The 26,071-nt window shown below is 47.6% G+C and overlaps 1 protein-coding gene across 6 annotated transcripts in view; it reads right to left on the reverse strand.

The window, feature by feature from the left end:
- Positions 1–26,071, reverse strand: part of LOC138488740 (UDP-glucuronosyltransferase 1A1-like) — a 428,922-nt gene that overhangs the window by 87,870 nt on the left and 314,981 nt on the right. Inside the window, exon 1 of one of the 6 annotated variants that reach the window (XM_069616004.1) lies at positions 3,846–4,712. The exons of the other annotated variants lie outside the window; for them this stretch is intronic. Coding sequence (XP_069472105.1) covers positions 3,846–4,700 — 855 coding nt within the window. The 5' untranslated portion in view covers positions 4,701–4,712. Of the gene's footprint in view, positions 1–3,845; positions 4,713–26,071 lie in introns of those variants that run through there. 6 annotated transcript variants of the gene reach the window in all.

Below are 26,071 nucleotides of genomic sequence, written 5' to 3' on the forward strand. Positions count from 1 at the left end.
GCAACTTAACAGTTGCATAAGGCCTTAGTTTCTCATTTCTCGATTTCACACTGTTTTCTCTTTCAGTTATTTTCTCTTGCTTTGGCTTTCTTCAATTCTTTATTTCCATACTTTCCATCAGAATATTTTTTTGTCCTTCCTAGCTAGAGATAGAAATGTTGAAGGTAGAGTAGGGAGGGCAGGCTGGGTAGGAGAGGAGAGACAGCACAGGTAAGTGGGTTTGGGAAGTAGCAAGAAAGGAAGAAAGAATGAATGACGTAGTAACACGTGCTGAGAGGTGGAGGGATGAGATGGATGGAGGGAGAGTGATGAAGCGTGAGTGAGAAATGGAAGGAACAAAGGGAAACAAAATTAAGCAATAGAGAGAAGGAGATGGGAAGAGGAGGGGGTGACAGATGGCAAAAGATAGGATAGTGAGGAGAGGGTAAGAGTTGGGTGGGGAGAGAACGGAGGGATATTTGAAGGAGTCAGATTGGAGGAGGCAGGAGCCAGCCAATCATTGTGCCGTTCATCCCAGCTTCCGAGCGCTGCTCAGCCGGCTAGAGAGGATTGTCAGTGTGTATTCACTTTTCCTGAAACCCTGACTCTTGAACCATACCTGCCTACATTTGGCATAGGAAAATCCGGAGGATGATGTCATCGGGTCCCCGCCCACTTTTCAGAGACCCAGCCCACCTTTTTGCAAGCTGGAGACTGGTAATCAAGTTTTTTAATAAATCAGGCACAATCTGCAAGGTTGATGGAAATGATTGTGAAGTTAAGAGTATGCAACTGAGGAAGCTGTAAACACGCAATATGTTTTTTTTAAAATAAAATAGCTGCAGTTTTCTTTCGAGTTGTTTGGCCTCTACTATTCTCCAGAGCCGTTCTCCCATTTGCCACTCTCGCCTTCATTAACTCCCTTTTGAGAGCCCAAACATTCCATTAGGGAGCCGGACCCACCCTGAGAGCTGGGGGTGTCTTCATTCGTTTTTGCAATTAGACTGTAATCTGGCTGAATATTGGATAATGGCCCAGGTACTTGTACTGCCCCTTGAGGCATAGGAGTAGAAGGTGCTCTATTGTTATTGATAATGTTTGGCGCAGTGGGGAAGTGACTAATAACAATGCGCCCCATTGGCAAGTCTGGAAATGGATCAGAAACCTGACCTGATTGGTCTTGGGAGGATAGCTCAGTGGCAACGTGCTCGCCTTGGGAGCAAGAAGACACGAGCACCACAGGTTTGATCCCGGGTCCGCGCTTAGAAACCTCTGGGTATTAAGCACGTTCTAAATAACCTATCATATCATCATATCTGCAGCTTTCCTTTCCGTCAGCAGAGAAGTGCCTTGCGGTGGGCCATCTGTAGTCTCCCGAAAACCCGGTGGCTCTACGCTCTTCCCCGGTTACCCAGAGAAAAGTGTAAAAACCCTGAGTCTCCAGGGACTAGGCAGGTATGCCTTGAACCCGTGTGGCAGGCGCTTCCAAATAGTCACTGGTTGCATCCATAAAGACACTTTCTAATCATTTGGCCTTTAGAAAGGTGGCAAAGACACTTCTCTACTAGGCGGCCTGGCCTGGTCGTCTTCTGTGGATAATTGTTTTGTGATGTTCGCCTGACTCTCTAGCGCCAAGATACCTTAGGGTGGCCGTGCGCTCAAGAAATTCTCCTAACATAACAAAACATAACTCGTTGACTCCGAAACCAGTGACCGATGAAAACTCAGGAATGATTTCCATGTGTGACACAAGTTTCCAATCTCCACGGCCAAGGGCCTACTTTATTTATATTGGTGCCAACCTTAACTGGTGCTGTCTCAACCGAGAGTCTGTGGCTTGAATGGGCATGCAGTATGACCTACCGCGCCGTGCTCATCCTTTGGCCAGCCCATACTGGACCTTTTTGACAATAACACCATTATGAATGAATTTATTCGATGGGCAACTGCTCATGAAGCACATGGAAGGATGCCCACGGAAGCGCTGCCTGTGATAGATGCTATTAGTGTTTGTTTGTACTCGTCTCCTGAATGCAATGCAAAGCATTACGCTGTGCTCCATTAGGCACCTTACAACAGAATCCATGTTTCAACCAACACTTGCAGGTGATTACCACTTGTTGGTACAAATAGTGAAAACCTTTGCAGCATTGGGTTAAGGATTCGGTAATTGCAACACCAACAAAAAGTCAAAATAAAACAAATGTCGCCCCCGTGCTCAAAATCAGAAGTCGGACCCCATGGTAGGACTGTTAACATCTGATGCCCCTGCTGATGGGGAAGGCCCACTCTTGGCTCCTTACAACATTAGCACATGCAGGAGTGTGAGGAGTGGTGGAGAAACATCCAACGAAGAAAGCAGATGCCCAAGCCCACGCAGGGGGCGCTAGAGGGGCAGCTGGCATAACGGGTTGCCCCTCTGGCCTCCTGTGTCCGTTTAGCCTCCACTCCTACCGGGGAGGCGGAAATGGCGTTCTCTCCCTGGGCCAGCTGAGGCCAGCTTCCAGCCTGGGCAGGGGAGGGGGGGGCTCTAAATTTCCCGCCGGGACAGAGAGGGGCTCTCTTTGGCTGCCGGGACGCAACACCCTCCCACTCCAGAGAAGAAAGGATGGCTGCATGTTTGTGCATGTTTTGTATTAACGGTTGTTTTTCTTATTGTATAGGGTATCATGTACTAGGTCTCTAATTGTTTTCTTTTATCTGTCACAGAGCGGAGTTACGGGGCGGTCCTGGCTGAGCAGGCATCACGCTGTGGATGCAAGCTGCAAGTATTACCCGCTGCCTTCAGGAGCCAGGGCGGGGTCGACGGGCACTGACACCCTTACGGACAGTTGGACTCCTCAACAACTACAGTGGCCCAGGGTGTTCACTCCATGCAAGGGTATGGGAGTTATCCTGGTAGAAAGGCTACCGGAGGCGGGCTTGATCCGGAAAAACCAAAACCGGAAGTGACTGGGTCACCCCGTAGGACATTAAACCAAAGTGAGGGAGCACTGGTTTGGCTGAAGCCTGGAAATGGCAAAGGTCCACCCGGAAATGTGCTTAGGCCCGGGTCCCCTTGGGGCCTGGGCAAGGCTAGGACCGCCTGTAACTTTACTCTGAGTAAAGTGATCTGTTATCTTCCAAAATAATCCAATAATATGTCCAAATATTTTTTAAATGGTAAGAAAAGTTCACCAGGTGGGGGCCACAGTGGGGGCTAACTCTGCTAAGGAAATCGAAGCCAGGGGTGTTGCTAGGTCGGGACTGTCAGGGCTCAGGGCTAGCTAGCCTTTTGGTTGTAGCCTCTGAGTTTTTGTCCAGGGCTACAACCAAAAGACCCGGCGCTATAGCCCTCTTAGCCCCCTCTAGCAACGCCTCTGGAGGAAGCACACGACATGGGAGCATGCTTGCAAGGGAGCGAAGTCACGTGGTGTGCATGAGCATCGAGCAAGGGACGAAAACAGCAACTTGAGTATCATGAAGTAAGAGTGCCAGTGGGCAGGGAGAGAAGGCAGAAAGGGGGAAGAACTCACCGCCAGAGAAGTTCCATACAGTAGAAATGACGAACAGGAAGGAAGTAAAGAGCAGCAAAAGAAAATGGTGGCAAGGGGTGAAGTTAGAGGCACAGGAGCCAAGGGCTGTAAGCAGATTCAGCCTGTGTATCTGCTCCCTTATTTGACTACACCACATTGCAAGGGCGCCAATGAACTCTCTGAGAATGAAGAAAATCAAGTCTCTACTTGCTTATCCTTGGCAGTCCAATTTATCGACGCACAACTCTCTCCACGCAACACATAAACCCCCAAATAAAGATTACTCAGCTTAATTAGAGAAATACCCCTAAATAAATACCCTTACAGTTCGTGTGAGCAGTACTTCCATACCTGAGACAGGGGCATCTTCTCAGCACAGTTGATTCCTCCAATGAAGACCATGTTGGGCATTACAGGCTGTGGGAACTCTAAGACAAAGTCATATCTCAGCAGCCAAATGGAGGCCCCGCTGTAGAGCTCCAGGGCGGTCACTTCCCTCTGGAGGAACTGCGAGGCCAGGCGCTCAAATGGGGAATACAGGAAGTGACAAAGCCACATATCCGGGATCCCGAACAGCAAGTTTGTCACTCGCTGGAAAAACAGCATCTTGTCTGTGTAGCCTGTATAAAACTGCGGTACATAGGAAGGGCGGTGTGGGCACATGGACGCCTCGTGATTTAGAGCACAAGGAATCGACCGCATGAAGAAGACGGAAGGTATGGCAAGGTATTCGGCCACTATCTGCCCACACGGATAGGCTGGATCAACCAAGAGGGCATCAAACCTTTGATCCTGCAGGTACTGGATCAGCTCCTGGTCGCCCAGAAAGCGTTCACAGGTGGAAAGCATCATCTCCGTCAAGTTGGCGATCCTCTGATACAGGGTGATGGTCTTTTCTGAAAAGGATTGCTCACTAAAAATGAAATGACTCAGTGTCTTTATCGTTGACACTAATTGTTCCTTTGTAACAGGAGCAGAGTAGGTCTTCACAGTGTAGTCGTGTAATGTTCCTAGCCGCATGTTGGCCTCTGGGATGACCAGGACGATCTCATGGCCGCGCAGCCGGAGCTGCTCCACCACCGGGACCATGCTGAGCCAGTGGCTTCCATCCTGGGGCACCACCAGAAGCTTCCCGGCCTCGCCCAGGCTCCACAGGGTCAGAAAAAGGAGTGTAGCCACGGCCCAGGGCGCAGATATGGAGGCCATCTCAGTACCACTGTATCAAAGAGCATGTGCTGTGGAGGGGTGAGCTTATGATACCCTATCTGCGCTGTGGACTCGGGACTATCTCTGGACTTTGAATCCTTATTGACTTGAAGTAAACAGACGTATTCCGAGTTGACTTTTTCCCCCGGGAAACATGCCAAACCTTGCAATGCCACCTGATTATCCTCCGTGTCAGCAGATTTACCCCCACAAAATTAACATCAACTTCATGTGCATTCAAATTCCTATAGGGATTAATCCTGCCGTTCTTTAGCAAGTGCTGTACACGCCTTGTACATCACCCCTGGATATGGGCATGATGTGCTGAACCACTGCATGACAGGAACTCCACCTGCCTGCAACTCTGCTCAGGGGTAGACTGCTCTGCTCTTGCCCGGCTTGCATGTTACTGTGAGGTGCCATATGCATAACGCGTTGCTCCAAAATCCCCATCTTTGGGTTCTCCCATCCAATCGCTAACCCCAAGCCACCATGGAACCTCTCCACAGACACCCAGAATACTTGCACCTGAGACATGATCCACTCTTCCAACCTCCTCTTTGTGGTTCCTGCTGTTGCTCCGGCCTTCACAGCATCCTTAGTCACTCCCTTACTCCTGGAACAGTGATATGACACCCCCCTCCGCTCTCACTATTTCTTCCTGTCATGCCTGCTACCGCCATGCCCTATCCCTGGGAGCCTTTCCCCCTCCCTGTACATTCGGCCCCCCCCACTCACCACCAGTATATCACTGCTCTGCAGAGGATTCAAAGTCTTAACAGCACTTTAGGCCAGATATCATCACCCATCTAACCCCCAAACACTACCTCTCATTCAATTATCCATAACATTTCCAGCCTCTCTACCCACCACTGTTCCCTTCTACATCCTATCACCTTCATACCTTACACCACCTTTAGCACGATACATCACCTTGCACCAACTCCTCAGCGCCGTTCCTTATTCCCACACGTGCTTTCATGCATTTCTACATGTTGGCAGATTAGGTAACTCATTCTCGCCTTTGAAATAAATGCTCAATAATAACTTCCCCAACAATTCTGGGTCTTCCTTCTCTTGTATCGGCACGGTGGGTGTGTGTTCCCCTCTGCTTTTTTAAAATGTTTAATTAAATGGAATGATGGTAGACCAACCTCAGGAAAATGTGTGGGGCTGACCCACACACATTTTCCTGTGCTCACACCTTAACAAAGCATAAACCTGTGTACTCTGGGCTGTACAACTCAAACAGGCACCGTCTGCCCCTGACATATTTAGTTGGAATATGACAGTGAGGGTTACACAATGCCATTTCCAGGAAGGGGGAGGACTAACCTAACCCCTGCCATGGTCAGCCTGATTAACTAACAAAAGCTCCATGGATCTGCCCTGCTCTTATGTTAAGCCCTGCAACTAGTGGCAGTGATTATCATACCAACACTGGGTATATCAAACAGGCCCACACCGGCCCTGGCTGCAGAGGATAACAAAGGAGGCAGGAAACCCAACAACCTTTCTTGTGCAACTGTGTCAACCTGAAGCCACCTCCCGCCTCTCAGCATCAAGGGCAGTGAGATGTCATGTCTGGGTCCTGTGAGAAACCTGAGGGTCTTTTCACTCCTGTTCCCTCCAGATCATCTATGCAGGTGGCCTGGGAAAGCCCCTCACTTTTGTATCATACTCCTGGGCGTAGACAAGCGAGGTGGGATCACCTGGATAGAGGGTCCTCAGGTATTGGAGGTGAGATGCCCATAGGTGAGACACGGTATTCAATATCCTCCTCTCCGAAAGGAACCACTATCCCAGAAATGGTTATGGGATATTGTTCATCTAGTTCCCTGGTTTCTGAGAAGGGTAGGAATCAGTATCATGCGAGCCATGTTAGACAAAGGAAGAGAAAGAGTAGAGATGAGATACTTGGGAATACATCTTGGTATCCCCCCTATCCGTATGATAACCAGCTAATCTTTCTCTGACCTCTATGGGTCATTGTAAAAGTGTTCCACTTCACTCACCCTTTGAAAGGCATAATACCGAGACGAGGAAGAGACAACTAGGAGCTGTGAAGATTACCTCCAATTACCATTCAGGTACTGGGACGAGGAAGAGGCCAGAAGGTCAGGCATGTCCCATAGATTTACTTAATTATGGTCAGGCAAGCCAGGCAAGGCAAACCATTAACCTACACCTACAGCCTATTAGTCCAAAACAGGTGTATAAAGGTTGGAGCTGCAGGCAGAAAGGCAGAGAGCAGAAAAGAGGATATTGTGCGGAAGGAGAAGCTGAGACGCCAGTATGCCAAAGAAAGCCCTGGGAATCCTGCTGTATCGCGAATGCTGATTGGAGGTCCCACAGAGGTGTCAGTGGGCAGCCGGAGCTGCAGAAAGACAAAGGTCTGCATAGCAGCCGGTGAGTGCAAGTGAAACGCCTGGCTATTTGGCTGCAAATCGGAAAGAGGAAAAGGAAAAAAGGAGCTGCCGAGACTCAGTAAGTGTAGTGGACACTTAAAATACCTGGGGGGCTCAAAGGAGACCATGTAGATGATAACGGTCATTGAAATATGACCAAACTGAGTTACTTTACTCTAAATATCGAACTGAATGAATTAGTGAAAGTAACTAATTGCTTTGAATGAAACAGACTGCGTTGTTTATATTGAATACCCAACTGAACAAAATAAGTGAAAGTAATGTAACGCAATGAATGAAATGGCTCACGCTGCTCTTACTGAATACTGAAGTGAAGGAATTAAGTGAAAATAAATTATTTTAAATGCCAGATTGAATGAACTGAGAAAAAGCTACATTTATTGAATACCACATTGAATACAACAAGTAAGCTGGCCTTAATTGAAAACAGAATTCGAAATGCCAAAGCAAAGATATAAGGTATGAAGTGAAATCCACATCTTTAGCAAACTGCTGAACTGAAGGAAACCTGCAAGCTCCTGGTTCTATGACCTGTAATTGGTGCACCGTGTGATCTGAAACTGCACCTTGACCAGAGAACTTCTTTATGTTAACGAGGAAGCTTGCTGTGGTGAACGCAGGAAACCAAATATTGATTATCGTCAGACTTGGGGAAGGGAACCCTGAGTTGTGAAAGCCCAGCTGAAAGACCAAACCTTCAAGATATTTCATTTTGATATTGACACTAAGCTTGGGGAAGGGAATCCTAAGTTTTGGTGTCCTGGAACTGTGTTTCCCTGGAATTGTGTTGAACTTGGGGAAGAGAACCCTAAGTCTGGTGTCCTGGAGCTGTCTTGAACATGGGAAAGGCATCCTGACCTTTATAAAAACGGTTTTCTTCTAATCCTTAACAGAAGATAAATTGAACTTTGTGGTGAACTTATTGACATTTGGGGGCAAAAAGCTGAAGAGCAAGCTAGATTTGGAAATGGCACAGAACCTTAAGTTTGGAACACTATTTGAGGTATGGTGACATCCCTACACATTGTTTTGTATTAGTTGTGAGGGCAAGTATAGGATTTGAACACAGACAGACTTTTAAGTTGAACATACTGACACACACTTTCCTTAGTTTCTTTCGGTAGGGAAATCCCACCTTAGTATAGGGCAAGTCAGGCCTTAATACATTCTGACCTTTTCTTTAATAAAATAATATTGTTCAACTTAGAATTCGTTGTCTTTGTCTCATCCACAATGCCAACCTCACAGTCCATTGTTTACAGTAGGCTGCCACACTAGGGAGACCCCATTCCTAAGGTACGAGAATGTATTTTGCAGGAGCCATAGATTCTAGTCTCACTGCAGCATCAAAGGAGACCCAGCATTTTAACAGGGACCACACAGGGAGAACCATTAACCAGAGAGAATCTTTGAAAAAAACATACAGAAAGATGGGTGGGACTGAGTGTCAGAAGGGAGTGAGCCCAGAGCTCTTTCTGCCGGAAGAAGGATTCTGCCATTTTAGTTCTGGGCCCCACCTTGTTCCTCTTTTCACCCCTTTACCTTTCATGTTGCAAAGCACTCTGGTTATAGCCTCACGCATACAGGAGATTGTTGGTAGGGACCCCAGAATTGGTTCATTAAGGTAAGCTTAGCGTACACCAATCACTATGGCCCACTTGGCTTTAAAAGACAGCCGAGCCCCTCTTTTGGCAGATCTGAAGGCTTCCTAAGACACAGAAAGAACAACTCATCCTTGAATCCTGGCTGAAGGTACAGTGTGCCTTACATCTTCCGCCATTGAAGGAACACCAGCACATCCAAAGAGGGAAGTAAGATCCCTCCCCTGAACATCTCCCAGGGAACAGAGGGAGATACGGAACTCAGAGGATCCTCCAACTGCTCCAGAACCCGTACCCAGCCAGCACACAGCATGCCCTGCTAGGCTCTGCAGCAAGCTACCTGAATAGGAAGTGCCAGAAGGTCTCTGAACCTACAACCAAGGGCAAGGCAATGGCTTGCAGCACACTCCTCAGCTTTGGGCCGTCCGCCTTAAAGGACGACACAAGCTCATTGAAGAAGCTGGGAAAAGTGCCTCGGCTTCCATCTACCAACGTCCACCCGATAGGACGTTTTTCAAGCCAGTCGAGTTCCTCGATCTGCAACTGACGGCAACACAGACTGTTGTAAAGCCGCCGTCGCATAAAGACAACTGAGACATCTTGACCAGTGCTTCAGAACTGCCGATCAGCACTGAGAAAACAAATGCTGACCCCCGAGCTGTCATGCAGGCCAGCCTGCAGCCTTTCGTTCATCTTCGCTTACAGAGCCGTCTTGCCTCCTGATACCTGCAGCAGACTCCCGTCTCCAACTCTGTCACAGAAGCCTGCTAAGTGTCCTAAAGCTGACTCGACCCTATCAAGCACCAAGAACACCTACAGCACGAGCTACATTGTTGTGCTGTCCCCCTGGTCCTTCCCAGAAGGCCTGTAGAGATATATTATGCCCATTTGTCGCTTTGTTCTAAAGCCAAGAAACCTTAAATTGTTGTGGTTATTAACCATCCCGACTGCCCTCCTGTCAGTATCCAGAGTGCATCCTTTTTCCTTCTTTGAAACTTTCTGTCCTCTGCATTCCTTTACAGGCTGGGTTGTATATCGTCGTGTTGCTAGAACAGTCCTTTGTGGTATAAATAGGGTAGATATTTTTGATACAACCTTGACTGGACAGTCCCTTTTATCATTGGGTAATAATTTTATTTTCGCTGTGTTGCAACTAACCAACGATCCCCGACCTTTCAGAGATAAGCCTGCCGATCCATCCACGTTACCAAAGTTGGACAATGAGGTTTATAATTTGCTTGTTATTCCAATTTTTTTTATCCATTCTGTTGTATTAGATGTGTGGAGCTGATTTATGGTTTAGAACCCCATATTCACCCCTGGACCACTGGTACCCGGAAGATGATTTGTCACATTGGTGGCAGACAGTCTGATCTAGTTGGAGCCTTGCGCACAGCTTAGTCACCCAATGATAAAAGTATGGTTGCACTTAATGTTCAAAACACAGCTAGGTATTGTTAAGTAATCATGGCTCTTCACAGAGAGACTGTGAAAGGCATGAGCAAGGATGTCCTGCACATCCTATGTCAAGAGAGGGGACTTCCCTACAGCACCAGGGTTAATAAACCTGAGTTGTTGACCAGCCTCCAAGATGGAGACATGTGCATGCAGGGCCCGGACATAGTTGCTACAATTGTAATATTTGTTCCAGGGCCTTCCTTTGCATGCTCATTGCTGGGCATATTTAACAGGAGCAGCTACCAGCTTCTAGTAGATGTCACAATAAAGGTAAAATAATCACATGGTACGCAATTGATTGGTATTTCATCACGAGTTGCAGTGCGATAACATTAGTCTTCAGTCACAGCACTCATTCATAACAATCCTTCTCCTTCATCACAGTGCTTCGTCTGTCATTCACAGTCCTCCGTCATCACAGTCCTTCTTTATCATGGTCCTTCCCCTTCATCACAGTCTTTCGTGAAAGTCTTCCTTCATGACAGTGCTTTGTCAGTCCTTCACAGTCCTTCTCCTTCATCACAGTCCTTCATCACAGTCCATCTTCATAGTTATTAACCTTTTAATAGTCCTTTATTTTAACTAGACTGTCTCAGACACAATCGCTCAGACACAGTCTCTTTCTCTCTGCCCCCATATCACTTGATCTATCCTTTTTTCTTTTCCCTCTCTATGTGTCCCTCTCTGACTTTCAGTCTGTCAGAACTGCTCTCTTGCTTCCTATATATTTCTCTCTTTCCCTTCCAGATGGGGAGTGTGGTGCCCATTGGGGAGGAAATGGATCAAGAAAAGGCTAAGAAAGGTTTTTCCTTCACCACAGTGCTTCATCAGTCCTTCACAGTCCTTCTCCTGTGCCTTGCCCTCCCTTATCATTCCAGTGTCTAAGACGCCCCTGCAGAGGCAAGACCGAGCAGGGCAATAGATCAGCCTCCTGCTTAAAAGCATGAAATGAAGGCACACAGCCTGTAGGAGATCTGTCAGCCTTGCCTTGGATGAATGACATGAGAATTAAGGGTTTTGAGGCTCCACCTTGCCAAATGAGCATTGCCTGGAGATTACCCTTAATTAGTAATGTATGAGGATCACCTGTGGGAATGAAAGAATGTACAGCAACCTGTAGGTAAACATGAGAAATGGTCCAACACTTAACTGCACACATGCGGTATGTTCAAAGATACCTGGGGGTGATATGAGGCAGACCCCCACCTGAACAAGCCTAGTGTACCAAGGCTGTATGAACTGCTAATAACAGTGCACTACTAGAGGAAAAAATGCAATGGACACCAGGATGAGTTATTCGTCCGGGAAGGGCAGCCTTTATATGACAGGCATGGTATCAAGAGATGACATTGACAACAGGGGATGTGGTGGGGATTACCCTACCTAAAGAAACTAAAGAAAGTAGATGTCCGTGAGTCCAAATCAAGAGTCAGTCTGTGTCAAAACCTATGTTTGCCCTCATGTCTAATATAGAAATGTGGTGTTGGGATATTCTAACTCAAATAGTGTTCAACATAAAGTCTGGATCAGTCTCTAGCCCCCATCGCACGTACAGGATACAGTTCCAACAGTTATAGGTTTCAAATGTTCCTTCAGTACTTGGGTTTTCCTTCCCCAAGTTTCCAGTACTACTTGCACTATACCAAGCTTAAGGTTCTGGTTCACAAAACAATGTTCCAAAGGAGCTCTAGGGTTCCCTTTGTCAGGCTCAAGAACCGTTGCACAAATCAATGTTCCAAAAGGAGCTCAAGGGTTCCTTTCCCCAAGCTTCAATCACTGTTGCACAAAACAATGTTTCAAAGGAAGCCCCACGGAGTAATCTGGTGGATAATCCACAGTATTATGGCACTAATAGGTAGGCCTGATCGGGCATGGTATCAGACCCCAGCCCTCCTCAAATCGCCTTGAAAATGACCCCTGTGGGTTGAAACACATGTCAGCAACACAGTTTCCAACCAGTTTCCTATGCATTTTTGGAGAGAATAAACTCTCATACAGACCTAAGTACCTTGCCCGACTGAAGGGTCTCAAACCCAATTCTCATTTTCCTAGTCCAGGACAATGGGGCACTATCCTTAGAGACACCAGCGCACGCAACAGGGTATGCCATAAATCCCCAATCAGGCACAGACGTTCCACTTTTCTAGTGCCCCCATTCAACTGAATGTTTCAAAGGGCTCAGGAGTTCACTTCACCAAGCTTCATGTAATGTTTCCCCACTTTTCAGCTTTTATCTGACTTCAGAGTTGCTTTCACCCTGCTTGGGGCTTCCCAGTCTAGGTGTAGTTCACAGGCCGCACAGCCCACCCATTACAGGTCACTCAGCTAGTTGCCCTTGTCCAGTTTTCTGCCACTTTGGTGGTTGATATAAATTTACAAGTTTATAAATTAATGATTTGCTTTCTGGATACTTCTTATACTTTGCTGGCTTTCATCTGCAGCCTTTGCTTTTACTCGTTCAGCTTACTTTCGACCATTCTGTATTTTGCTCATACTTTGCTGGCTCACCTCGGCTGCTCATCCACAGCATTCATTAGCTTATTCACCGTTTTCCACTTCATGTTACTTTCCCAATGTTCTTGGTTACTCAGAGACCTTTGAACAAATATTGCTGCAACATGGCTATTATGTTTCTGCAAGAATCTCTTTCAAACACTTCATTCATTTCTGCTCGTTCCTCAGCTTCAATCAGAGACTTTCAAGAATGTGCCAATCGTATGTGACCACTCTGATACAATGTAATTCAGTCTCTTTCATACGTGCACTGGGTTTCTCGCATTCTTCTGAAACTCACCGGTTGCAGCGTTCGTTTCTTCAGTCAGATGATTTCTGGGATTGAGGTCAGGGTCTCACCACCTGCCCCTTTGACACACCTGAAATGACACTTCGATTCAGGGAACAAGCATTTCTCTGCCACCATGAAAGGACCAACACTTTCCAAGGCTCCTTTCACCTGCCTTCTCCGGCTTCTTGGAGACACAGCTCCCTCGGCACACAACGACACTCTGCTCAGCTCTGCAGACCTTCAGCATCTTGGCGTAGTTCTCCTCCAGAGTCTTGTGGGCTGGGCTGGCCTTCCTGCAGCGTTCTCCGCACACAGGATTCTCACTCTCTCCTCTAGTTCACTGATGCTCCAGCTTCTATGCACCTGTGAGCCTCTAACAGGCTGCAGGTGTACAGTCTAAGGCTCAAATGCCTGACCATAATCAATCCAATTAACAGGACATGCCTGATCTTCAGTGCTATGGTCTTCAGGATCCATCTTCTTCGTCCCAGTACTATAGTGGTGTTACCTATAGGTATCTGCAACACTCTTGGAGGCATCTTTCTCCTCTCAGTACTTGGGGCAATTTCAGGGGGACATTAGTATATGGACAACAATATCCTACAAAGGCTGAGGGAGGGCTGGTTAAGTAAATTTCAGGAAAGGGGGGATACTGTGTTTCGCCGTCTGGCACCCTAGCCCCAACCCCCAAGGACCTTCCACCGCGGTTGTTCCTCCCTCACTAGTCAACCCCAGGGTCAGGATCCAAAAGCAATGGCCCTTCCCTGGCCACCTGAGCAAAGGATCTGAGGGGAGTAAATATGAGGACGCCCTCACTGGTGGCAGTATAGCAATAGAACAGGCATGGCTAATTGCTCTGAATGCTACCTCAACACCCTCAGACTCTTCCCCTGTCATCAAACTAAGGAGGACCTTATCACAACAGTATGTATACATTAAAATATGACAAGTAATTAACAATACAGGTGTTTCATTCAAAACAGCAGTAGGTGCAATGAATAAACCCTTTTTCTCAGCGTTGAAGGTTGTGGCAACTAAATGAACATGTGAAGCAGATTACATAAGAGTGTGCTGGATATACACCCATCCACCGTCTTAAACTCCTTGGACTCACACGATAACAATGATTACCTATGTCGTGTACAAAACCAGTTCACAGCATTAAATATATTGGTTTGACATCAAAAGCATAGATCACCCAATGTCATGGATAAGACGAGGTCACTGCATTAAATATGTTGGTTTGACACCAACTGATTACCCATTACCTGAGTGTCCCATGTGTCCTTCATATCCATTTTATCTCGGTCACCTCACTGTAACCCCCCCAATGGGAGTGCATTTAGAGCACACAAGTAGCTGCAGTCTGCCACGTTCACAAACACTACTGCAACACAGGACCACACAAACAAAAATGAGAAAGAACATTAAGACCCATACGCACACATGGTTTATAGCTGCAAGGCAGCTTGTCTACATGGACAGGTAAGGTCCTCATGGGGGTGATATTCTAAACACCACAAGTGATCTCCTCTCCCCCATCCACAAGTCTACAGAGGGAAATCCCACGGCTGCAGTAGTGACGTTCCTGTGGTGTAACCAAACACGGCCCAGTCACGTAGGTGAGGGGAAACCCGGGTCACATGAAGTGGGCGGGAATAAAGGTTGGCGCAGAAGCCAGGCATTCCAGCGCCAGCGATGAAACAAGTGAGTAGGTTGTTTATATGCCTAGTGCATGTGAGGCCCAAGGGGCGCATGAATGATCCCTGTCCTCCCAATTGCACACCAGAGGCCAGTATTCCTAATATCACACTGGTGACGAGGATTATCTGACACCACGCGCGTGACCAAAAAAAAGACGCTATTTTCTCCATGCCGCTCCGTGGCCTGCATAAGCACACAGCAAGATGCACCGTACGAAAACGAGACGTTTTCGATGTCGCTCTGCTGCCTGCCCAAACACATGGCAAGGGCACAACAAGAAGCCCAGAACGGCCCAAGGAGCTGACGTAACACCCACACGCCTCCCTGCAGCCTGCGTATTATATCTCCACACGCCACTCTGCTGCCTGCCCAACGGCCTATAACGCACATGCCAGGAAAGCCATAAAAAAACAGCATTTGCATACTCCGTACACACAAAAGGCCCATCATCCGAAGCCCAGACATCAGAGAGGCCCAGGAGAAGCCCAGCAACCATAACCACGAAACACCCAGGCCATCATCAAGGTTTGGAGCCCAAGGAGATCATCATAATCACCAAGGGTTTTGGGAGTCCAGGCAGGTGCACGTGCACACTTCAGCAAGGCGAGGTGAGCCAACATGTCGAGCTCATACACCAGCCCGTCCAGAGGAAGCAGCAGAAGTGCTGTGAGAAGAGACAGCATATTTAGGCCCTAGGTCCAGGAAACTCCACAAACTACGTTAATGAGGCCATTCGACCCCTACACCACGGGTGCTGCGCTCCAGTGGGACATATGGATCCAGCAATTTGAACTCCATCTAGAAGTCAGGGACATCACTGAAGAAAAAAAGAAACGCACGCTCCTGCTACTTAACATTGGCGCCACAGCCCTACGCCTATTTATCACACTTCCCAACAGAGGGACAGTGGATGAATACAACCTAGCCAAAGCAGCACTAACCAACAAATTTAAGCCTGAACTGAACCCAGACTATGAAAGATTTAACTTCTGCAGAACCCGCCATAGGGAGAAAGAGACACTCGACGATTTTCACGCCTCATTGAGAAAACTGGTGGTCAGGTGTGAATTCCCCAACAAAGAATTTGCAATCCGGCTGCAGGTCATCGATGGGCTATCGTTCGAGCAGCTATGCTAGACAGTGCTGTCGGAAAAGAACATTCTGCTGGATCACATACTGGCAATGGGGAGACTCAGTGAATGAACAGATGACCAAGTAGCAGTCATGGTGGCTGCGATGCAGCGCATGCCTTTGGACAGCCCACGGAAGGAAGAAGAGGTGGCAGCAATCTGAGGTTGACAAGATACACGGAGGCGAGAGGAAAAGCGCCCCAACAACATGAGACCCGGACACCCACAATGTTGAAACAATGCCTACAAGTGGTGTGGTGGCCCCCTGGCACAGAGGTGAACCGTGCCCAGCTTGGGGAGTAACATGTCGGAAGTGCAAATGGCTGAACCATTTCGCGGCCGTATGTCTAAACCGTACAACCCCGAAAGAATCAAATCAACAACATACTTCCAACCGACAACAAAGAGGGAGAGGGAAAGCCAGAGCAGTCGACACTTCCTGGAAATCGCCCAGCAGCAGCGGGACGGAAGAGTCCTCCGACAAAAGCGTGTCCCCCGAGAGACATGGGAAAGGAAGGCGGAAGAAAACAAGTGGAAAGGAACATCGAGTATACATGATTTCCGCTATAAAACCAAACAAAACAAAGCCTGGCCGGGAGAAGAAGAAACACAGGCGGCCATCATGCACCATCCTATCAGATGGCAACCCCACCAAAGTGGTAATCGACACAGGGGCGACTTTGAACATCATGCCCATCCACAAGTATAACAATCTTGACCCGAAGCCAACGCTCCAGAACAAGCGAGTCAAGCTATTTGCATACGGGTGCAAGAAGGCCCTGCCAGTGAGTGGGTCATTTCGATTAGACCTAGCATACAACGGAGACACATGCAGAACAAGGATATACGTTGTGGATGCAGGGCTAGGAACACTACTGAGCTGTCGCACAGCAGAAAAACAACACCTGATACAGTTTTCAGCGTAAACCCAACGGAAATAGACGACCTCCTGGTGAAACACCACAAAGTATTTCAGGCAATCATGTGCCTCCGTGAAGAACCACAGTTACACATCGACCCAACCATAGAGCCCAAAGCCGTACGATACCGCCGAGCTCCTTTACATAGGAAGGAAGCAGTTGAAAAAGAATTGGAGAAGATGGAAAAACAAGGGATAATTGAGAAAAAGTCCAGGACCACCCCATGGGTCTCGCCGATGATTGTCGCACAAAAATCACAACAACCGAATGTAGTGACGATATGTGGCCATTGGACGAGAACGCTATGTCACCCCCACCATCAATGAGCTGATCGTTGATCTAACAGAAGGCAAGGTCTTCAGCAAGCTAGATCTAAGGTCGGGCTACCACCAGCTATGCCTCGCCAAGGAGTCTAGGTATATAACAACTTTTTCATCCCACCTGGGACTCCTAAAATACAAGCGGCTGAATTTTGGCATTTCCTCAATGGCAGAGGTTTTCCAAAACGAGATCAGAAGAGTATTACATAGCCTTGCCGGAACCACGAACATCGGTGATGACAACCTGGTATATGACACCACAATAAGGGAGCACCACAAACGGTTGGCAGCAGTCCTCAAATGACTGGAGGAAGCAGGCCTCACCCTACACGCAGAAAAATGCAAATTCAATAAAAGTGAGCGAAACTTTTTCAGAAACGTATTCAACTCTGATGGAGTATTGCTGACCCGGCCAAAGTCAGCGGCATTAAAAACACCAAAGCCCCCACATCAGCATCCAAGGTAAGGAGCTTCATGGGTATGGCCACATACTGCACAAGATTTATACCTGACCAGGCCACCCTCGCAGCACCACTGAGGGAGCTAACGAAGAAATAGAAACTGTGGGAATGGACAGAACAGCACCAGCAAGCGTTCCAACGCATAAAAGACTCGCTATCAAGCACCACAAAGATGGCATTCTTCGACGCAGACCAGGCTACAGAACTCTTGGTAGATGCCAACCCGGTGGGGTTAGGAGCAGTGCTCACACAAATAGACAAAGACGGAAGCATATACCCAATTGCATTCGCCAGCTGAGCGCTTACAAAGACAGAACAAAATGATGCGCATATTGAAAAGAAGGCGTTGGCGATCCTATGGGGCTGCCGCCACTTCAGAGTTTATCAACCTGCTAAAGTGTTCACGGACCATAAATCACTAATACCGATCTTCAGGGGGTCAGCACTGCACCCCGTAGCACGACTAGAAAAGTGGATGCGCCAACTGCAGCTGTTCAACATTGACGTTGCATACAGAGCAGGTGCAGACAATCCGGAAGACTACTTGTCCCGCCACCCAAGACCCTCCACCAAACATGAGGAACAACACGCAGCCGAGACGGAGGAGCACGTATGTCACGTGATTGCCTGCACTCACCCACGAGCCCTCACGCTGCTAGAAATAGCAGAAGAAACAAAAATTGATGCATGTCTACAACGAACCGTCCAAGCCCTCCGATCAGGTGACTGGAGAGAGAAACTACCTAGCTGCAGTTGCACAACGCACGGTTGCAGCTCAGGAGAAGCTACAGGCACTTTTCGGATTCCGCCAAGGGCTGGCATTGTGCGGAAGGGAGACAGAATTGTTCTACCTGAATCAATGGAAGCAAGGGCCCTGAAACTAGTGCATGGAGGCCATCGAGGCATAGTGAAGACCATGCAACACTGCGTGACGGAGCTAGTCGAGTCCTGCCCAGCGTGCCAATCATAAAGGAGACCGACAACACCGGAACCCATCACCAGCGCACACATGAGTCACACAAGGTGGGAATCTGTGAGCATGGACTTTTGCACCATCGCAGGAGAGGGGCACCTCCTCGTCCTAGTCGACGGGTTTAGTAGATACCCGGAAGTGGAGCACGCCAAGTCCACGAATGCAGAGTCTGTCATCACGGCCCTCGAAAAGATATTCGCGGTACACAGGATACCCAGGAAACTAAAGAGCGACTATGGCCCACCGTTTACCAGCCAAGAACTCAAGCAATTCCTCAACAACCTAAGTATCAAACATAGGAGAATTACCCCCTGCTGGCCATAAGCAAACAGAAACGCAGAGCGTTTCATGGGATCTCTAAACAAGAACATACGAATCGCAAAGGACCATAATCAACCGTGGCTGAAAGCAGTATGCAGATTCCTACGAGCCCATTGACAAACCCTGCACACATCAACTGGCATGAGTCCAGCGACACTGGTGTTTCGGATGCTGATACAAGCTGAACTACTACTACACCCGAGCTGGGTAAACCGCGACCTGGACATACCCCTCATCAAGGAGAGGCAAATCCGACGGAATGAAAAGGAAAGCCAAGCCTGCCATGCACAACCCAAGGAACTGCAGCCAGGGGATACCGTGCTGGTGACGAACAGGGCACCCAAAAAGAAAATGAGCCTGACATACGAATTTCAGCCTTGGACAGTGCAAGACACCAACCACAGTATGGTGACAGCCACACGAGGGACAGAAGTAGTGACACGAAATGTGTCCCATTTCCGGAAAGTTCCAGAGACACTATGGAGAGAGCAAACAGAAGAGACTGTGGACGGGAGCCCCCCAGCAGACCCACAGGCACCGACAAGAGCAAATGAAGACTCATCCCTGCAGCTCGATCCTGATTCAGCTCCAACTCAAGGACATAACGCAATGGCCGCGAGTACCACTGAGACCGAACAACCAGAGAGAACACACTCACAGTATCAGCTCCGGGAGAGACCTCAACCATCATCCAGACTACACAGATATGCCCTGCAAGGAATCTACCATCGAAGTACGGAGGTAGATGGAAGCCAGTAAGAGACACTGATACAAGATGTTATGTTGATTCAGCATTCTAAGTTTGGGAGGAATGTGGTGTAACCAAACAGGGCCCAGTCACGTGGGCGAGGGGAAACCCGGGTCACGTTAAGTGGGTGGGAATAAAGGTTGGCGCAGAAGCCAGGCATTCCAGCGCCAGCGGCGAAACAAGTGAGTCGTGTGTTTATTTGCCCAAAGCGTGTGAGGCCCGAGGGGCACATGAATGATCCCTGGCCTCCCAATTGCACACCGGAGGCCAGGATTTCTAACATCACAGTTCCTATTAGAGATGCCGGAGAAACTACATAGCCCCATGTCAGGCTCACATGCAGTTCAAACAAGTAAGGGCTTCAGTCACATTTCCTTGATTAAAGTATTTTCGCCCTCTTTCGTGCAGCTCCACGTAGAACACTGAACCGTTCTCCCACTGTTAACCGACACCCTCGATCACTGGACACACTTCAAAGAAATGTTTGCCACTAATGTACCTAAATCTGTTTGCTCATAGTGTAGCTAAATCGGGTGATCTCTAGGATTGGTAGGCTCTCTATTTTCCTTCTTGTTGCTGGTACAGATAGAATGGTGCCCCCAAATGACAGGGACACTGCCAGCGCCAAATTTCACACAGGTACTTGGAATGTAACCTTCCCTGAACGGCACCCACTGGGTGTTTCCTCATCCTAGTCACACACTTACTGAGTGAATGTTCACAGTGCTGATATGTAGGGACATTTAAAAAAAACTACAGCAAGGTAACATTTTATGAAAAGTACTAGATGCCCTTAAACTAAATCCAACTAGCGTCTTCACACTCAGCCAGATATTTATAGGCACCTCTACAAGTGTCCGATTTATGTAAGAACTTTATTATCTTTCTCTATAGAATGCCCCAAAAATAGGAGGTCCCTAAGAGCAGCCTCTGGTCAACTGACATTTAGAAGTTGTGCCCAATAGCCTATGTGTGTACTTAGAAGTTGTGCCCAATAGCCTCTCTGAGAAAAAGTTGTATTTAGAAGTTGTGCCCAATAGCCCATGTGTGTACTTAGAAGTTGTGCCCAATAACCTCTCTGAGAAAAAGTTGCATTTAGAAGTGTGCCCAATAACCTATGTGTGTATTAAGAAGTTGTGCCCAATAGCCTCTCTGAGAAAAGTTGCATTTAGAAGTGTGCCCAATAGCCTATGTGTGTATTTAGAAGTTGTGCCCAATAGCCTATGTGTGTATTTAGAAGTTGTACCCAATAGCCACTCTGAGAAAAAGTAGCAGTTAGAGGTGTGCCCAATAGCCTATGTGTGCATTTAGAAGTTGTGCCCAATAGCCTATGTGTGTACTTAGAAGTTGTGCCCAATAGCCTTTCTGAGAAAAAGTTGCATTTAGAAGTGTACCCAATAGCCCTCTGAGAGAAAGTTGCATTCAGAAGTGTATCCAATAGCCTATGTGTGTATTGTTGTGCCCAATAGCCTATGTGTGTATTTAGAAGTTGTGCCCAATAGCCTCTCAGAGAAAAGTTGCATTTAGAAGTTGTGCCCAATAGCCTCTCTGAGAAAAAGTTGCATTTAGAAGTTGCGCCCAATAGCCTATGTGTTTACTTAGAAGTTGTGCCCAATAGCCTTTCTGAGAAAAAGTTGCATTTAGAAGTGTACCCAATAGCCCTCCGAGAAAAAGTTGCATTCAGAAGTGTACCCAATAGCCTATGTGTGTAGTTAGAAGTTGCCTATGTGTGTATTTAGAAGTTGTGCCCAGTAGCCTCTCTGAGAAAAGTTGCATTTAGAAGTTGTGCCCAATAGTCTTTCTGAGAAAAAATGGCATTTAGAAGTGTACCCAATAGCCTATGTGTGTATTTAGAAGTTGTGCCCAATAGCCTCTCTGAGAAAAGTTGCATTTAGAAGTTGTGCCCAATAGCCTATGTGTGTATTTAGAAGTTGTGCCCAATAGCCTCTCTGGGAAAAATTGCATTTAGAAGTGTGCCCAATAGCCACTGTGTGTATTTAGAAGTTGTGCCCAACAGCCTCTATGAGAAAAAGTTGCATTTGGAAGTGTACCCAATAGCCTCTCTGAGAAAAAAGTTGCATTTAGAAGTGTACCCAATAACCTCTCTGAGAAAAAGTTGCATTTAGAAGTGTGCCCAATAGCCCATGTGTGTATTTAGAAGTTGTGCCCAATAGCCTCTCTGGAAAAGTCCAATTTAGAAGTGTGCCCAATAGCCTTTATGAGAAAAAGTTGCATTTAGAAGTGTACCCAATAGCCTATGTGTGTATTTAGATGTTGTGCCCAATAGCCTCTCTGGGAAAGTTCAATTTAGAAGTGTGCCCAATAGCCTTTATGAGAAAAAGTTGCATTTAGAAGTGTACCCAATAGCCTATGTGTGTATTTAGAAGTTGTGCCCAATAGCCTCGCTGAGAAAAGTTGCATTTAGAAGTTGTGCCCAATAGCCTCTCTGAGAAAAAGTTGCAATTAGACGTGTACCCAATAGCCTATGTGTGTATTTAGAAGTTGTGCCCAAGAGCCTCTCTGAGAAAAGTTGCATTTAGAAGTGTACCCAATAGCCTATGTGTGTATTTAGAAGTTGTGCCCAAGAGCCTCGGTGAGAAAAAGTTGCATTTAGAAATGTACCCAATAGCCTCTCTGAGAAAAAGTTGCATTTAGAAGTGTACCCAATAGCCTATGTGTGTATTTAGAAGTTGTGCCCAATAGCCTCTCTGAGAAAGTCCAATTTAGATGTGTGCGCAATAGCCTTTCTGAGAAAAGTTGCATTTAGAAGTTGTGCCCAATAGCCTCTCTGAGAAAGTCCAATTTAGAAGTGTGCCCAATAGCCTTTCTGAGAAAAGCTGCATTTAGAAGTATACCCAATACCCAATGTGTGTATTTAGAAGTTGTGCCCAATAGCCTCTCTGAGAAAAGTTGCATTTAGAAGTTGTGCCCAATAGCCTCTCTGAGAAAAAGTTGCATTTAGAAGTGTACCCAATAGCCTATGTGTGTATTTAGAAGTTGTGCCCAATAGCCTCTCTGAGAAAAGTTGCATTTAGAAGTTGTGGCCAATAGCCTCTCTGAGAAAAGTTGCATTTAGAAGTTGTGCCCAATAGCCTCTCTGAGAAAAGTTGCATTTAGAAGTGTACCCAATAGCCTATGTGTGTATTTAGAAGTTGTGCCCAATAGCCTATGTCTGTATTTAGAAGTTGTGCCCAATAGCCTCTCTGAGAAAGTCCAATTTAGAAGTGTGCCCAATAGCCTCTCTGAGAAAGTCCAATTTAGAAGTGTGCCCAATAGCCTCTCTGAGAAAAGTTGCAGTTAGAAGTTGTGCCCAATAGCCTATGTGTGTACTTAGAAGTTGTGCCCAATAGCCTCTCTGAGAAAAGTTGCATTTAGAAGATGTGCCCAATAGCCTCTCTGAGGAAAGTCGAATTTAGAAGTGTAAATACTCTAATATCATCTCTGTGTACAGTTGATCCAGAAGTGCACCTAATAGTCTAATATCATCTCTGTACAAATTGAACTTGGAAGTGCACCTAATAGTCTAATATCTCTGTACAAATTGAACTTGGAAGTGTGCCTAATAGCGTGCTCGCACTGAGTAGAAATACAATTAGAAAGCCCTTCTAAACTCCACCTAAAAGTCCAACTAAAACCTTACCTGGAGTGTCGATTCAACCTCTCCTTAAATAGATTACCCATATTCCAGCTTACTAGAAGAATGCCAGCTTACTAGAAGAAAGTCTACCAACAGCATAACTGTGCTGTGCTACAACTAAATAGACTGTCTAACTAGCATAGCCTATGGTCTGGCTACACCTCAAAACGGCCTAATATCTACAAACTAGTATAACCCTGAAATCAAGACTACTCACAGCCAGTGATATAGCCAAACATACCAAGTCCAATAAACTTTAAGCTTCAATTGAGACCACACCTAACTGCTCGTACTAAGCATGAGTGCACCCACTCCAACAGAGTCTGTCGGAAACCACCACCGTGGACCGCCCTCACCTCCCGCTGTGCCTTCCGTCCCCTACCCCCCTTCCCAAATCACTCCACCCTCCTTTGCACTCCCTACCATTCCCCTCTCCAAACACAAAGCCAGAGGGGCACGATGGCGAGCCATCCACTCTAAGATCACTCCTTCCATGAACCCCACCACCGGCCAGCCCACGTTAACCATGCCCGCTCCCCTCACTATCATAGCGGGCACACCTTGCCCTGCAATCATCCACCCACTGCCTTGCCCACAAACCCCCACCACCTTCCCCCTGAACACACCCATTCCCGTCCCTAAAAACTGCACGCCTAGCCCTAGCAAGAACCGAAGCCGCATCCCTCCCCCCCTCTGACCCCCCTTCCCTCTCTCACACTCCAATCGCAACAAAGAAACTAAAGAGGAATCGCACCTGGTCCCCCTCAATCTCTCAGCACTCCTCGCCTCCCCTGTCTCGACCCACCTCCACATTCCCTCAATCACCTCCGTTCCCCGTAGCTTCGCCTTTCCTGAAACCCCTCTACCTTGACTTCTCATCAACTGTAATGGAAACTCCTAACCGCCCACATCCCACCTTCAAATCCCCCGAGCCAAACCCGATCATCCGAACACACGCAGCCACCCAACCCCGCCCGAAGCCCGCCAATTCTTCTGCTCGCCCACTCTTCCCACCGATCATCGCCCACCCCCTCCCTCTACAGCTTCCTCTTTCTCCGCCACTACCACCTTCCGCTCCAGCCCCGAGACCAACCTCGACTGCCGATGTGAACTGCATGCTATTTAATGCCCGATCCGTAGCAAAAAACAGATTCTCCATCTTTGACCTCCTCGCCTCTGACAATCCAGACCTGGTTTTCATCACCGAAATGTGGTTATCTGACGACTTCGCTCCAATCGTCAGGGAAGCCTTCCCCCCTGACTACTCCCTCATCCCACTGAACCATCCCTGTAGAGGAGGGGGAAAAGCATTCATCTACAAGTCTCTCTTCCACGCCTCAGTCATCGACAACCAACCTTCCATTCCTTCCTGTGAATCACTCCTCGTTAAACTATCCCACTCCCCGTCGCTCTCGCACAGCTTCCTAATAATCTACAGGCACTCAGGCTACGATAGACAATTCACAAACAACCTCTGTGACTCAATTGCCACCCTTCAACTAAACCATCCCAACCTAACCCTTCTTGGTGACTTCAACATATGGCTCGACATCCCCTCCAACCCTATGACGCACTCTCTGATTGACGGTTTGGACGCAATTAACCTCCAACCCCACATAAATGGCCCGACTCACTATAAAGGACACACTCTTGATGCTATCTTTAGCTCCAACACCCGGATTCATTTAAACCCCCCCACCCCATCATCTGGTCTGATCACTTCATTCTCTCTTTCGCCATTCGCTCACCCAACCCCACTCCCGCACTCAAATCTGAACCACCAAATCTACGCAAATGCTGGAAAAAACTAAAAATCATCCCGGACCTAGCTGACGCACTCCTCCAATCTCCACCAACTACCTGCCAACTGACGAAACAACTAACCCCCGATGCCTTTGACTCATGGCTCAACGCATCTCTGACTCGGCTCACACCCCATTGCAAACCATCCTCCCGCCGTGGCCTTTTCCCCAGATGGTTCACTCCTGAGTTGAAGACCACTAAACAACTATATAAATACCTAGAACGCAAATGGCAGAAAGACAAAACCAAGGAGAACAGGGCCATCTTGGCCCGCCACCTCTATCAGTACAAGGCTGAAATACGGAAAGCAAAAAAAGCCCACTACAACTCCCGAATCCTAAACTGCAAAAACCCAAGCAAGGAACTCCACAAAATCATCTCTGAATTCACCAAACCGGCCTGCACCACGACCGTCCCGACCCCCTCTCAATCACTGTGTGACTCACTCTCCCTCCACTTTTACACCACGGCTCTCGAAAGAACAAATACTCTAGCCACCAAACTGGCTCTCTCACATCCACCAGGCAATACTCCCCCTTAGCGACCAGCCCTCCAGCTGCGACCACTACGCAACCAACGTTTGAATCCTTTAGTCCAATATCACCAAAGCAATTTCTCAAACTTCTATCTGCCCGCAAACCATCTGGCTCCCTGCTGGGCCCTTGCCAGGCCACAACCTTCAAAGAAATGTTCGCTTCCACCTGCGCAGGAGAACACGCAAGATCCATCATAAATGCCTCCCTTTCCTCTGGTATTTTTCCCCGACGCATTCAAAACGGTTCATGTCAAACCACTAATTAAAAAACCTTCCCTCGACCCTCTCCAGCCCAAAAACTACCGCCCCATCTCAAACACCAGATTCCTTGCAAAACTCATTGACCGGACCGCCTACACCCAACTAAATGCCTTTGTCGAAGCCAACAATCTCCTAGACCCTGCACAATCAGGTTTCAGAGCCCGTCACGGAACCGAAACCACCCTAACCTCAATCTGGGATGACCTTAAAATGACAGCAGACTCTGCGGGATGCGCAGCACTAATCCTTCTTGACCTATCCGCCGCCTTTGACACAATCAATCAC

Source organism: Ambystoma mexicanum, chromosome 9 (assembly GCF_040938575.1).
Source record: "Ambystoma mexicanum isolate Mex_15411 chromosome 9, UKY_AmexF1_1, whole genome shotgun sequence".
NCBI classification, from domain to species: domain Eukaryota; kingdom Metazoa; phylum Chordata; class Amphibia; order Caudata; family Ambystomatidae; genus Ambystoma; species Ambystoma mexicanum.